The sequence below is a fragment of the Perca fluviatilis genome, chromosome 18 (genome assembly GCF_010015445.1).
Source record: "Perca fluviatilis chromosome 18, GENO_Pfluv_1.0, whole genome shotgun sequence".
Classification (NCBI taxonomy): domain Eukaryota; kingdom Metazoa; phylum Chordata; class Actinopteri; order Perciformes; family Percidae; genus Perca; species Perca fluviatilis.
The window spans coordinates 35,685,971-35,700,961 of NC_053129.1; the positions used below are offsets into that span (position 1 = coordinate 35,685,971).

Consider the following 14,991-nt stretch of genomic DNA (forward strand, 5'->3'; position numbering starts at 1 on the left):
ACATTGTACGGTCACTTATTCCTAATATGAACTGTTTCACATGAAACCTCAAATGCAGGACATTGACTGCATGAGATGAAGTTTGTCTGGATGAGATTGTAAATGGCAGCCTGTGTCCTTTTGTAGTGTGTACATACTATTTCTCATCAAACTGTGATAACTGTGATTAAATTCAGTAGACATACGTCTGCCATATGTTGCCACCCCTCAAAAATTCTTGCCCCCCTCTTGCCACCCCATAAATATTTTTCTAGATCCGTCCCTGCATACAACCCCTTGTCATGACTGTCCCACCCACTTTTCCAATGCTTCCTACACCCTTGCGCCATGGTAACCGTTTAAGGTGCACTGAATTTAAAAGGAACACGCCGACTTATTGGGAATTTAGCTTATTCACCGTAACCCCCAGAGTTAGACTAGTCCATACATACCCTTCTCATCTCTTATTGGGACTTTATCTTATTCACTGTACCCCCCAGAGTTAGACTAGTCCATACATACCCTTCTCATCTCTTATTGGGTCTTTATCTTATTCACTGTACCCCCCAGAGTTAGACTAGTCCATACATACCCTTCTCATCTCTTATTGGGTCTTTATCTTATTCACTGTACCCCCCAGAGTTAGACTAGTCCATACAGACCCTTCTCATCTCTTATTGGGACTTTATCTTATTCACCGTTGCCCCCAGAGTTAGACTAGTCCATACAGACCCTTCTCTCTTCTTGATTGGGTTTTTATCTTATTCACCGTACCCCCAGAGTTAGACTAGTCCATACATACCCTTCTCATCTCTTATTGGGACTTTATCTTATTCACTGTACCCCCAGAGTTAGACTCGTCCATACATACCCTTCTCATCTCTTATTGGGACTTTATCTCTTCACTGTACCCCCAGAGTTAGACTAGTCCATACATACCCTTCTCATCTCTTATTGGGACTTTATCTTATTCACTGTACCCCCAGAGTTAGACTAGTCCATACATACCCTTCTCATCTCTTATTGGGTCTTTATCTTATTCACTGTACCCCCCAGAGTTAGACTAGTCCATACATACCCTTCTCATCTCTTATTGGGACTTTATCTTATTCACTGTACCCCCCAGAGTTAGACTAGTCCATACATACCCTTCTCATCTCTTATTGGGTCTTTATCTTATTCACTGTACCCCCCAGAGTTAGACTAGTCCATACATACCCTTCTCATCTCTTATTGGGACTTTATCTTATTCACTGTAACCCCCAGAGTAAGACTAGTCCATATAGACCCTTCTCATCTCTTATTGGGACTTTATCTTATTCACTGTACCCCCCAGAGTTAGACTAGTCCATACAGACCCTTCTCATCTCTGTGCGTGCTGTAACGCTGTCTGACGGCTCCAGCGGCATCAGCCCATCACAGAACATTCAGGTAACTCGTTCCAGTAATCCTACTTCTCCGAATAAGTGACAAAATAACGCCAACATGTTCCTGTTTACATGTTGTGATTTGTAGAGTCACAGCGTGTACAAAAAACAAGGTCACATGACACACAGCCATCTTCTAACCGTAAACAAACTGGGAACTATATTCTCAGGCGGAAGAATATAGTACTTGGGCGGAGTGATATGCTCGCAGCAAGCCTGTCTGAGATTATAGTTCCCGGTTTGTTTACTGTTAGAAGACGGCTGTGTCTCATGTTACATTGTTCTTTGTACACGCTGTCACAACATGTAAATAGGAACATGTTGGCGTTATTTTGTCACTTTTGTCACAATTCGGAGCAGTAGGCTAGTTGGAACCAGTTACCTGCAGGATCTGTGCTTGGCTAAGCTAATGCTGGAACCGTCAGACAGCGTTACAGCACGCACGGAGATGAGAAGGGTATGTATCGACTTGTCTGACTCTGGGGGTTACGGTGAATAAGTAAAGTCCCAAAAAGTCGCCGTGTTCCTTTAACAGGAAACAGGAAGTTGCTCCACAACATATCTTACCTTGTGTGCTCTTTAGGGTTTCTTTGATCGGCTCTGAAGGAGAAGGAAAACAAACAGGATGAGTTAATGGAAGGAAGGAAACCGGCAGTACTTTTGTTGTTTGTTGTTGTTCGTTTACCGGACTGTCGTCGTCCCTGGCGACCGTTTCGTGGAAGCTCGTCAGCCTGAGAGGAATGAGCTTTCTTCAGCCGCTCAGGACTGTAGCGATACCCGGGAGGATCTATAGCCGCAAACAACAACAGCAGGTACGGAAGTTAAAGGGGAACTATGCTTTTAGCTTAACTGACCTAAACTGAACAGCTTTGGAGTCACTGGAATGGTTAAAACACAGGACTTTCACCCAGGAGAGCTGGGATTGTGTCCTGTGTGTGGCTTAAAGCCTTCCCCAATGTTTCTTTCCTAAACCCAACCTTCTTTTTTTTTTACCCGAATGTGTGTATGTTTACACATGGAAAGTGCAAAATGCGTATTTAACCTTTATTTATTCAGGGGAGGTTCACTGAGAGGCAGCCTCTCTTTTGCAGGAACGCCCCTGATCACATTCACACAGTTACACATTCATACCTGGAAGCTGCCCAGTACCACCCCAGTCTGATCTGCTGGCCACTGAGCAGCTCCACTGGAGCGGTTGGGGTTAAGGGCCTTAATACCACCTCAGATTTTGATCCTGTTGGTCTGGGGATTGAACCGACGACCTCCCGGTCACAAGCTCTCTTCTATAACCTCTAGGCCACCACTGCCCCTAACACGCCATTTGGCTTTAGGAAAGTGGCGTGTATGTTTACGCAAAGTCATGATGCCATGCTGCTCATCTGAGAGACGTCTTCAGTTGGGACTAAACGGTAGTTTGTTGGGGAATCACAGGCAACTGCACCGTACGATACAGATAATATCACAGTACAGCAACTCTACGATAATCAATATATTGGAGACAATCCTATAATAACCAATCACTCTAACCCTAGTCTATATTCACGACGTTTTCACTTTGTGAGGCCTGATGTCCGTCCACATACTGACAAGAGATTTATTTAAAAATAAGGTTAAAGTAAATATCTTTTATTCTCTTTTTCTAAAAAATTTTGAACCAAAGAGTTTTACAGTTTCTTAATCCAAAAGTTAAACATTTACTTACATATGGAATCCATTTCCAAGATGGCCTCTTTAGCCTGAAACAAACAAGACAACACAAACATTTAATGCTACTGGTCAGGTGTGTGTCTGTGTGTGTGTGTGTGTGTGTGTGTGTGTGTGTCTGTGTGTGTGTGTCTGTGTGTGTGTCTATGTGTGTGTCTATGTGTGTGTGTGTGCGTGTGTGTGTGTGTGTCTTACCTTCTGAGGGATGAGGGCGTGGTGGTTCTCCAGAATAATGCGTTTGATGTGATGAGCCCAAAGCTTCTTCTCCTCCACCGTCTTCGCCTGCAAACATTCAACCAACAAACACTTTGATTTCATTTCACTTTCTAGACCGAAGAATCAAATTCACATGAAAACATACTCTTTCATATACTTATTTTATAACTCATAATATAGATTTTTATATATATATATATATAGATTTTTATATATATATATATATATATATATATATATACTTCATATATTTCTCCAAATTATTTGTATATGTGACCAGAAGACGTTTGCTAAATAAGTGTCTGGTGTCTTGTAAGCCCATGTAACAAATGTTTGGCATGACACAGAAATAAAATTAAACATACAAAGGTCATGCAACACAAAGCACTTCACATTATAGAAACAAAAGGTACACGCACGCACACACACACACACACTGACCTGGACGGTGTGCGGCTGTTTGGGCTGTTTGTAGTGAGTCACACTGAAGCTCAGAGAGTCTTTGGCGCTTTCAATCAGCATCAGAGTGGAGCACTGAATACACATACACATATACACACACACACACACAGAGACATACACATATATAAATACACATATATATATACACACACACACACACACACACACACACACACACACACACACAAACACACACACACAGACATGCACACACACAGACAAAGAGCATTGTTTTAATAAACATGTGTCTGCTCCCATGTTGATAAGAGCATTAAAACTCTTCTTAAATAGATTCAGAACAGATAGAAATGTACCATTAATTTGTGATTAATCGTGAGTTAACTCTGGACAATCAAGCAATTAATTGTGATTAAACGTTGTAATCGATTGACAGCCCTAAAATATATGAAATACATCATGTAACTGCCGACTGTGTGTGTGTGTGTTTCTCACAGAAATGTGCGTCTTGTAGATGTAGTGCTCTCCGCGGCGTTTGGTGATGAGCAGCATGCGCTGGAACAGGAAGAGCGTTCGCTCGTTTTTGGCTCGATGGAGTTTGAAGTTTCCCTCCAGAACCAGTTCTCCGAACGTGGTGAGGTCCGCGCCTTTCCAGTTCAGCAGCAGAGACTGCACCTCCTGGAGAGACAACACACACATTCATATCGGCTCATCGGCTCCACGGAAACACAAACACAGGGCCGGCACGCCGCTTTGCAGGATAGGCAAACGCTAGAGACACCGTCACATGAGCAAAGAACAGTTAGTGGATTAAAAAGGGACAAAAACTTTGAAAAAAGCAACACATTTTTTCTTGAGTATGTGTGTGTGTGTGTGTGTGACCTGCAGTCTGACGGCGTGCTCGTGTTTCCTCTTCATGTCATTGATGTACCACGCCACGGTCGTCATAGTGATGATCGCCTCCTCCACCACATCATAGCCCTGCTGCTGGTGGTCAAAGTGCTTCGCTATCTCCTACACACACACACACACACACACACACACACACACACACACAGACACACACAGAGACAGACAGACAGACAGACAGACAGACAGACAGAGAGACAGAGAGACAGACAGACAGACAGACAGAGAGACACACACACACAGACACAGACACACACACACATCGATATGAGTATTTCCAGCCACCACTAGGGGCGCTAATTTATGGGTTTAGAGGGGGGAACAAACCATATCCTCGGAGGGTTTGGAGGGTGAGGGGGGGGGGGGTACCTGGAGCAGCAGGTGGTATTTGAGGATCCTCTGAACAGGTTTCAGGAGGTATGAACCCAGAGGCAGCGAACGCTTCAATGACTCCTGACGCTCCCGGAAAAACTTGGCCAGAGATTTATTCCTCATGCACTCGGTCAGCGCCGCCACCGAACTGAGAAACAACAACAACAACAACATCAACAACAGTCTGTCAACGCTGCCACCGAACTGCAACAACAACAACAGTCTGTCAACGCCGCCACTGGACTGAGGTGCACGCACGCACACGCACACTCACACACACACCAAGAACGTAAACAATAAAACCTTCTTAAGACAAAAGAAGCTGAAAACAGCGACGAAAACTCTCGGAACTGCAACAGGAAGCAACGGTGTGAACAGGAATTGTGCTTCAACAGCTGTGAGATGCAGAAACAGGAAGCAGGACTCACTTTGGGTAGTTGGTGCAGTACTGCGTGTAGATCTCAAAGTACTCGCTCTGAAAACAGAAAAAATCAGTCGCAGTTTCTCAGTAGTTTGTTGTGCCGATAATAACGTTACTTGAGTGTAATGCTGCGTTCCAGACACAATTTTTAGCCCGTAAGTTACGATTTCCAAGTCACGACTTGGCAGCGTTCCAGGCAAAGTCACAACAAACCCTTCTAGCTAGCGTTAGCTAGCGGCTACCTAACGCATCGATCTGGTATGAGTACACGGGGAGTAACTTACGGGTTTGACTGCCGTTTCAGGGCACTTTCACGGGAAGAAGTTTGTGAAAACACGAGTTTTGGGTTACCTTGAACGCAGCATTATGTGCATAAAATAAAACCAGATCTTTTAAACAAAGCCTCCCACCTTGAGGACGAAGCAGCGGGCGACGGCGACTGGGTCGTTGTGGCAGAGATCCAGATCCTGAAGCAGCTCGCTGTGGACAGGAAACACACACCGTTACCATGGCAACAACAGAAACAACAACAACGATAACTCAGGAAACTGTTGTGGAGATTCTGATCAGAGAGATCACAAAGATGAATGCGTTAGTTAACATATTATCACTACACTGAAGAAAAGTGGCAAAGAAGTGTTTAAAAAGCTGCCAAAAAATATGGAAATGAAGCAGCAAACATGTCCAAAAAAGCCATAAAAATGTGACAAACATTAAAAAAGACAAAAACTTCAAAAAGTGATCAAAAATATTTTTAAAAAAGGGCCAAAAACATCACAGAAAAAGTCTGAAATGTCCAAAAAAAAAACATTAAAAACATTGGAAAAAAGGGACATAGACATAAAAAAAGTAACAAAAACATAAGAGATAACATTCTGCCTTTCTTACTTCTTCTTTCCTTCCTTTTTTAATCTTCCTTTAATTTCCTTCCCTCCTTAAATACTTAAAAACATACATGAAGATCAGGGCTGCAAAGATGAATGGATTGAATTAATCTCCAATTATTTTAATAATCCATTAATCAGTTTGAGTCATTTAGTTTAGTGTGTGTGTGTGTGTGTGTGTGTGTGTGTGTGTGTGTGTGTGTGTGTGTGTGTGTGTGTGTGTGTGTGTGTGTGTGTGTGTGTGTGTGTGTGTGTGTATAACAAACTGAGCTGTCTTTATGATAAAACAGGTAAACTTGTGTGATGTCAGCTTGTTAAATGTGAATATGTTCTAGTTTCTTCTCTCCTCTTGTGGACATAACAACACATTTAAGGACGTCATCTTGGGCTTTTTGGGAAACACTGATCCATATTTTACAGACAGAACTCATCCATTCATCGCTGCAGCTCTCCGTTGTTGGATGATGTAATGACGGCGTGTGTCCAGCAGGTGGCGCTTTCACATCAACCAGATAAAAACACATGTCTCCATGTTTGTTTCTGTGTCTGAGTGTCTGATGGGACCAACAATCTCTGAAACTGGTCCAGTATTAAACCAGAACCAAGCTGTGATGTAACCCTACAGGACTAATGTTCAGCATCAGTTAGAGTCCACTAAAAGTTCTGTTGTTGCTGCTGACAGACTCACATTATTATTCTAAGTGTGTGACAACGATTATGGGATGGATCCCTACAGAGATAGACCTTTTAGTTAAAGAGTAAGATCCTTTTAGTTTAACATGAAACAGCCCCGAAATCACCATCACCAAACTCCACCAGACTCCATGTAAATAATCAGGACTTTTAGCGTGTATAGAGCCAGCATATCTCCACCAGACTCCATGTAAATAATCAGGACTTTTAGCGTGTATAGAGCCAGCATATCTCCACCAGACTCCATGTAAATAATCAGGACTTTTATCGTGTATAGAGCCAGCATATCTCCACCAGACTCCATGTAAATAATCAGGACTTTTAGCGTGTATAGAGCCAGCATATCTCCACCAGACTCCATGTAAATAATCAGGACTTTTATCACCGTAAAACACACTTCATTCAAAGTGGACAGAAACTAAATAAAACTATCATAAGCCGTCTTGGTTCTCTATACACGCTAAAAGTCCTGATTATTTACATGGAGTCTGGTGAAACACATGCAGCTGTGTGGAGCACGAAGCCTGCTGACATCCTTCTTTAAAAAACAAACTTGCCCTCTGACATGAAGCCCAGCGAGCACTAACCCTGAGGAAAACTTACAGAAAATATTAAGGATAATAATATATATAATAGCTTAAAAAATGCCTAAAAAGCGTCAAAAAAGGTGACAAAAACCTTGAAAAAGGCACAAAAGCGGTGTAAAAGCCAAGATAGTTGAAAAAAAAAAGACCAAAACATAAAAATGTTTTAAAAAAATAAGTTGACACAAGTCCAACAAAGCAACAGAAACGATACACATGAAACTAAGATGTGACCATTGCAGGCAGGACGTGCTGCTCTGGAAGACAAACTCGAAAAACACCAAAGGTCACATAAAAACAAAAACTAAGTGATCAAGGCAGTGGTAGACTGTGTTGCGTGCTGCTCTTTTCAAACCCACCAGACTCCATGTAAATAATCAGGACTTTTAGCATCGTAAAACACCCTTTATTCAAAGTGGATAGAAAGTAAATAAAACTATCAAAAGCCGTCTTGGTTCATCTTTCCACTGTTCAAACTGTTCCTCTGGTTTGGTTGAAATAAACCCTTAATTCACCCATTTACATCTGGAGATATGCTGGCTCTATACACGCTAAAAGTCGTGATTATTTACATGGAGTCTGGTGGAGATATGCTGGCTCTATACACACTAAAAGTCCTGATTATTTACATGGAGTCTGGTGGAGATATGCTGGCTCTACACACGCTAAAAGTCCTGATTATTTACATGGAGTCTGATAATATGCTGTCCCTATACACGCTAAAAAGTCCTGATTATTTACATGGAGTCTGGTGGAGATATGCTGGCTCTATACACGCTAAAAGTCCTGATTATTTACATGGAGTCAGGTGGAGATATGCTGGCTCTATACACGCTAAAAGTCCTGATTATTTACATGGAGTCTGGTGGAGATATGCTGGCTCTATACACGCTAAAAGTCCTGATTATTTACATGGAGTCAGGTGGAGATATGCTGGCTCTATACACGCTAAAAGTCCTGATTATTTACATGGAGTCTGGTGGAGATATGCTGGCTCTATACACGCTAAAAATCCTGATTATTTACATGGAGTCTGGTGGAGATATGCTGGCTCTATACACGCTAAAAGTCCTGATTATTTACATGGAGTCTGGTGGAGATATTCTGGCTCTATACACGCTAAAAGTCCTGATTATTTACATGGAGTCTGGTGGAGATATGCTGGCTCTATACACGCTAAAAGTCCTGATTATTTACATGGAGTCAGGTGGAGATATGCTGGCTCTATACACGCTAAAAGTCCTGATTATTTACATGGAGTCTGGTGGAGATATGCTGGCTCTATACACGCTAAAAGTCCTGATTATTTACATGGAGTCTGGTGGAGATATGCTGGCTCTATACACGCTAAAAATCCTGATTATTTACATGGAGTCTGGTGGAGATATTCTGGCTCTATACACGCTAAAAGTCCTGATTATTTACATGGAGTCTGGTGGATCAAAACTCGCTCTCCGACATGAAGCCCAGCGAGCGCTAACCCTGAGGAAAGGTTACAGAGACGGATGGATTATAGATTATATATTTGACCTGTTGAACTCGTAGATGTCCTCGATGTTTCCGAACAGAGAGCAGACCTGCTCGGGACGGATGGAGACGTCACTCTGGTCGATGATGTGGGCCAGGTAGTCCTTCAGGAGCAACACATCCACTCATCATTACATCATCATTATATCACCCAAAACCACAACTAATAACATACTTTAGTCTCAAAAAAAAAAATTCTAATGACAAATTTTCAAAATATTCAGTTTTTGATTTAAAATGTTTACAATATTTTGAAAAAAACTTATATTTTTATTCATTTATTTATTACTTACTATTATTTAATACTTTTTTTTGTTTACAAATTTTCTGATTTTTTTTACTCTTTTATTCTCAAAATTTTGGACTAAAAGGAGAAATTAAGTTACTGAAAATCTCATCCAAAACATTACAGATAAAATAAATTTTAACAAAACATATTTTCTTCAACTTAAATCTTTATCGACACTAAAGTTAACAACAACAACAACAACAAAAACAACAAAAAAGAAAAACAACTTTCCCTGAACATGATCATTTATTTTGTTATTTATTTTTTACTTTATTAGAAAACTTTTCACAATAAAACTAAAACTTTGATTACTTTCTATAATTAAAACAATGAAAATTACTTCAAACCTCAGAGGAAAAGCCTAATAATTTGATGTTTTTAAGCTTTTATTTGTATTTATTTATTTGTTATGAATGTGTGAGCGTGTGCGGACGGCTGGAGTTCATCTGAGCTCCTTGTTGTTACGTAATCTGTTAATCCCGAACGTCTTAACGAGGTAATTATAGTCTGGGAGGCTCGGCTTCATTCAGAGTCTCTGTCCTCATGTCACACGGGACCGTAGAAATGAATTAGTGATTATTAGGGATTATTAGAGATTATTAGGGATTAAACAGTGACTCTCATTTCTTCATGCAACCACCAGGAAAATGTTAAACTCCTGTATCCATGTGTATACACACACACACACACACACACACACACACACACACACAACACACAGACAGACAGACAGACAGAGACACACACAGACACACACACACACACACACACACACACAGACACACAGACATATATATATATACACAGAGAGAAAAAAAAAAAAAAAAAAAAAAAAAAAAGAGAGAGACACACACACACACACACACACACACGCACGCAGAGACACACACACAGACATATATATACACACACACACACACACACACACACACACACACACACACACACACACACACACACACACACATATATACATACATACATGCATACACACACACACACACTAAAAATGGCCAAAAAGACAAATAATCTAACTTTGATAGAAAGCTGAGAAGGTGTCGGGGGTCTCACCTCTACGATCATGCGCAGGTCTCTGACGTACATCCTTTCCGTCTCGATGATCTCCATGACGACGCGGTCCAGGTAGGTCAGCTGAGCGCTGGGCGCCATGGCGACCGGCGTCTGCTGGCGGCGACTCGGCGATCTGCTTTCACAAAGATCAAAGACGGAGAAACAGTTAGACACAAAACTGATTCTTTCATCTTGTTCTCAAACGATGTTCAGATTTTTACACTTTCTGTTATCAAACATGTAAATATACAGTACAGGCCAAAAGTTTGGACACACCTTTTCATTCAATGCGTTTCTTTTTATTTTCATGACTATTTACATTGTAGATTCTCACTGAAGGCATCAAAACTATGAATGAACACATATGGAATTATGTACTTAACAAAAGTGTGAAATAACTGAAAACATGTCTTATATTTTAGATTCTTCAAAGTAGCCACCCTTTGCTTTTTTGATAACTCTCAAACCCCTTGGTGTTCTCTCAATGAGCTTCATGAGGTAGTCACCTGAAATGGTTTTACCTTCACAGGTGTGCTTTGTCAGGGTTAATTAGTGGAATTATTTCCCTTATTAATAAAAAAGCAAAGGGTGGCTACTTTGAGGAATCTAAAATATAAGACATGTTTTCAGTTATTTCACACTTTTTTGTTAAGTACATAATTCCATATGTGTTCATTCATAGTTTTGATGCCTTCAGTGAGAATCTACAATGTAGATAGTCATGAAAATAAAGAAACACATTGAATGAGAAGGTGTGTCCAAACTTTTGGCCTGTACTGTATATATATTAATATGTATATGTATATACATGTGTGTGTGTGTTTGTTGCCTGTGTGTGCAAACATCATAAAAAGTAACAAAATGTCAAAAGAATCAAAAATGTTGCAATAAATCAACAAAAGACGAAAAAAACTTGTAGAAATTGTACAAAAAAAGGTGACAAAAATTTGGAAAAAAGCAACAAAAACTATATTAAAAAAACAGACACAGACAGACAGACAGACACACACACACACAGCGTTGAAGTCTTGCCTGTTCTCTCCCCACGTTGCCGGGCTTTCGGAGTCGTCCGTGTTGTTGTTGTTGAGCTCCAGGCCGAGGCTCCGCCCCTTCCTGTCAGGAGGCTCCTCCCCCTCTGGGCTGAGTGCAGCGTCCTGGGACTGTGGCGGCTGGGGGGCGGTGGCGTCGTCCCGCGAGGACCCGGAGCCCGAGGACAGCGTGGAGATCAGGCTCAGCGGGCGCCGGTCGGACGAATCGGACGGCGTCGCCGACGGAGCGCGCTCATTGCTGCTGACGGAGCCAGAGGACAGGCGGGGAGACTCTGGGGACAGAGACATTCATCAGGGGATGGCACAGTGGATATAACACATGCCTTTGGTGTGGGAGACCCGGGTTCGAATCCCACTGTGATACATTAACCAATGTGTCTCTGAGAAAGGCACTTAACCCCTAGTTGCTCCAGAGGCGTGCGACCTCTGACATATATAGCAATTGTAAGTCGCTTTTGGATAAAATGTTGACCAGTTGCCAGATGTTGTATGAAACGCATCCTAACACCATATACAATTTTCAACCCATTTGTCCCCTCAACCTGGCAACCTATAACCCTCAACCTGGCAACCTATTACCCAGTTGATCTCTGCACAAGCTTCGCGGAAAGTTCAGACCCGAAAGCGAGCCGATAAAGATGGCAGGTGAAGCTGGTGTTCCTGCAAAGAAATCTAAATATAGCTGTAAATTTCAACATGTTGGGTGCAACAATTGACATGCATCTTACGTATAGTCATATCGACAACCTCCACACTTTTCGTAAGGTGTGTCGCATTGATTTTAATGTAGCGCCCAGCGAGGAAAATGACATCACCCAGCACATTAAAACACAGCGGCAGCATCGCACAGAAGAGGCACATAAGGACACACGGGGGCGATTTCATCCTTCATCACGAAAGAACAGACAGAGGCAGAAAATGTGAAGCAAGCTGAACTCAAGATGGAAATGTTGGTAGCGCAGACTTACAGTACACTTAACAGTAAATCTCCCGTATTTTGAAAACCACTTACAGGGACAGAGACAAGTCTATCAGGGTCATACCCTAACCCTGGGGACAGAGACAAGTCTATCAGGGTCATACCCTAACCCTAGGGACAGAGACAAGTCTATCAGGGTTATACCATAGACTGTTAAAGGTGCTCTAAGCGATGTTTTAGGCTACAACATGTTTTGTCACATACAGCAAACCTCTCCTCACTTCTGCTAGCTGCCTGTCCCGTGAACACACTGTAAAAAAACAGTCTCTGTAGACAGCCTCGAGTCCACACAAGCCAACAAAAACTAAGTGGTCCAACCTGGACCATGCAAACACTCCAGTGTTCAGCCAATAACAGACAAGAAGGATTTTCCTGCATTCTTTCCTGAATTCCTGCAGGGGGAGACTCCTTAAACCTGCATTCTCTCTGAATTCCTGCAGGGGGAGACTCCTTAAAGCTGTATTATATCTGAATTCCAGCAGGGGGAGACTCCTTAAAGCTGTATTATATCTGAATTCCTGCAGGGGGAGACTCCTTAAAGCTGTATTATATCTGAATTCCAGCAGGGGGAGACTCCTTAAACCTGCATTATATCAGAATTCCTGCAGGGGGAGACTCCTTAAACCTGCATTCTCTCTGAATTCCTGCAGCGGGAGACTCCTTAAAGCTGCATTATATCTGAATTCCAGCAGGGGGAGACACCTTAAACCTGTATTATATCTGAATTCCAGCAGGGGGAGACTCCTTAAACCTGCATTCTCTCTGAATTCCTGCAGGGGGAGACTCCTTAAACCTGCATTATATCTGAATTCCTGCAGGGGGAGACACCTTAAACCTGCGTTATATCTGAATTCCTGCAGGGGGAGACTCCTTAAACCTGCATTATATCTGAATTCCTGCAGGGGGAGACTCCTTAAACCTGCATTATATCTGAATTCCTGCAGGGGGAGACACGTGCGGTTGCAAAAGGAGTTCGGTTTCTGTAGGAGTCTGTGAGAAAGTGACCCACTTCTCACTTGATTTATTACCTCAGTAAACATCTTCATAATGAGTTTATGGTCTCAATCGCTGGTTTTAAGTCTTCTGCATCACAGATTGAAGTTCATTTAGTAAAATATGGTCTCGTTGATTGTAAAATCGGCGATGAAGCAGGGCGTGTTTTAGGGCGTGGCTATGATGTGATTGCCCGTCAAAGTGTGTAACGTAACGTGGATCCTCCCTCTCTCCTCCCACTCTCCTCCCTCTCTCCTCCCTCCCTCCATGCTCTCTCCTCCCTCTCTCATCTAAAATCCTCACATCCCCAACCAGGATGGCTGCGCCCGTAACGGCAAACTCGACGGCTCACAGCAGATCTCCACCAACCAATGGGTGACGTCACACATGCTCTGTCCATTAATATTACCAGTTTATGGGTTATACCCTAACCCTGGGGACAGAGACAAGTCTATCAGCAACTAAACCTCCTGCAACAAATATGGTTTTCATTCTTGATTAATGTGAATAAAAAAAAAAAAAAGCGTAAAAAAATTTAAACCAATCACAAGGAGCCACGGTGCGTCTGCTAAATAGTCTTGGGAAGAAACACACACACACACACACACACGTATATGATTATTTGATCAGCGTAGGAATTTAAAGCTGCAGGTTGATTCATTGAGTTGTGATTAGATTTTGATTCTCTGAGGTCACACAGCGGCCATTTTGAGCTCTGGCTGCCATGTGGTTGGCGTCGGCGTTGGTGAGGGCAAGACGTACCGGCTGAAAACTCCTGGGAGGGTTTAGTTAAATATCTGAAGAGCAGAGACACGGACAGTCCACCTGAGACACACAACAGGCAGGGAACACAGACATCAGCACATTTGGAACAGAACATGGAGATGAAATCCTCTTAAAAGCTGCGAACTGTGAATATGAACTTCTGCCATCCGAGATCTAAAACACATCGACTTAAGTTATCGTTTATCCCAACGTCCATCAAGCTGCTGAACTCCAACAGGAAATATTACAAGTCCCATGACATGGTGCTCTTTGGATGCTTTTATATAGACTTTAGTGGTCCCTAATACTGTATCTGAAGTCTCTTTTATATAGACCTTAGTGGTCCCCTAATACTGTATCTGAAGTCTCTTTTATATAGACCTTAGTGGTCCCCTAATACTGTATCTGAAGTCTCTTTTATATAGGCCTTAGTGGTCCTCTAATACTGTATCTGAAGTCTCTTTTATATAGACCTTAGTGGTCCCCTAATACTGTATCTGAAGTCTCTTTTATATAGGCCTTAGTGGTCCCCTAATACTGTATCTGAAGTCTCTTTTATATAGACTTTAGTGGTCCCCTAATACTGTATTTTTAGGCCTTGCCCCAATACTGTATCTGAAGTCTCTTTTATAGACTTACTAATACTGTATCTGAAGTCTCTTTATATAGACCTTAGTGGTCCAATACTGTATCTGAAGTCTCTTTTATA

General features: G+C 42.0%; 1 protein-coding gene across 5 annotated transcripts in view; it reads right to left on the reverse strand.

Annotated features, from left to right (window-relative positions):
* The window catches only part of LOC120546634 (pleckstrin homology domain-containing family G member 3), a 29,372-nt gene extending 14,841 nt beyond the window's left edge, over window positions 1-14,531 (reverse strand). Inside the window, exons 1-14 of one of the 5 annotated variants that reach the window (XM_039781710.1) lie at window positions 14,280-14,531; window positions 11,529-11,817; window positions 10,497-10,629; window positions 9,140-9,240; window positions 5,859-5,928; window positions 5,456-5,502; window positions 5,025-5,175; window positions 4,629-4,760; window positions 4,242-4,424; window positions 3,768-3,860; window positions 3,306-3,392; window positions 3,109-3,142; window positions 2,092-2,193; window positions 1,974-2,006 (exon numbers count right to left, since the gene is read on the reverse strand). In XM_039781710.1, the coding sequence (XP_039637644.1) occupies window positions 1,974-2,006; window positions 2,092-2,193; window positions 3,109-3,142; window positions 3,306-3,392; window positions 3,768-3,860; window positions 4,242-4,424; window positions 4,629-4,760; window positions 5,025-5,175; window positions 5,456-5,502; window positions 5,859-5,928; window positions 9,140-9,240; window positions 10,497-10,629; window positions 11,529-11,817; window positions 14,280-14,397 (1,573 nt within the window). In that variant the 5' untranslated portion in view covers window positions 14,398-14,531. The remainder of the gene's footprint in view (window positions 1-1,973; window positions 2,007-2,091; window positions 2,194-3,108; window positions 3,143-3,305; window positions 3,393-3,767; window positions 3,861-4,241; window positions 4,425-4,628; window positions 4,761-5,024; window positions 5,176-5,455; window positions 5,503-5,858; window positions 5,929-9,139; window positions 9,241-10,496; window positions 10,630-11,528; window positions 11,818-14,279) is intronic. The other 4 variants (XM_039781712.1, XM_039781711.1, XM_039781713.1 and 1 more) reach the window with 4 other exon arrangements.
* Between the last annotated feature and the right edge of the window lie 460 nt (window positions 14,532-14,991).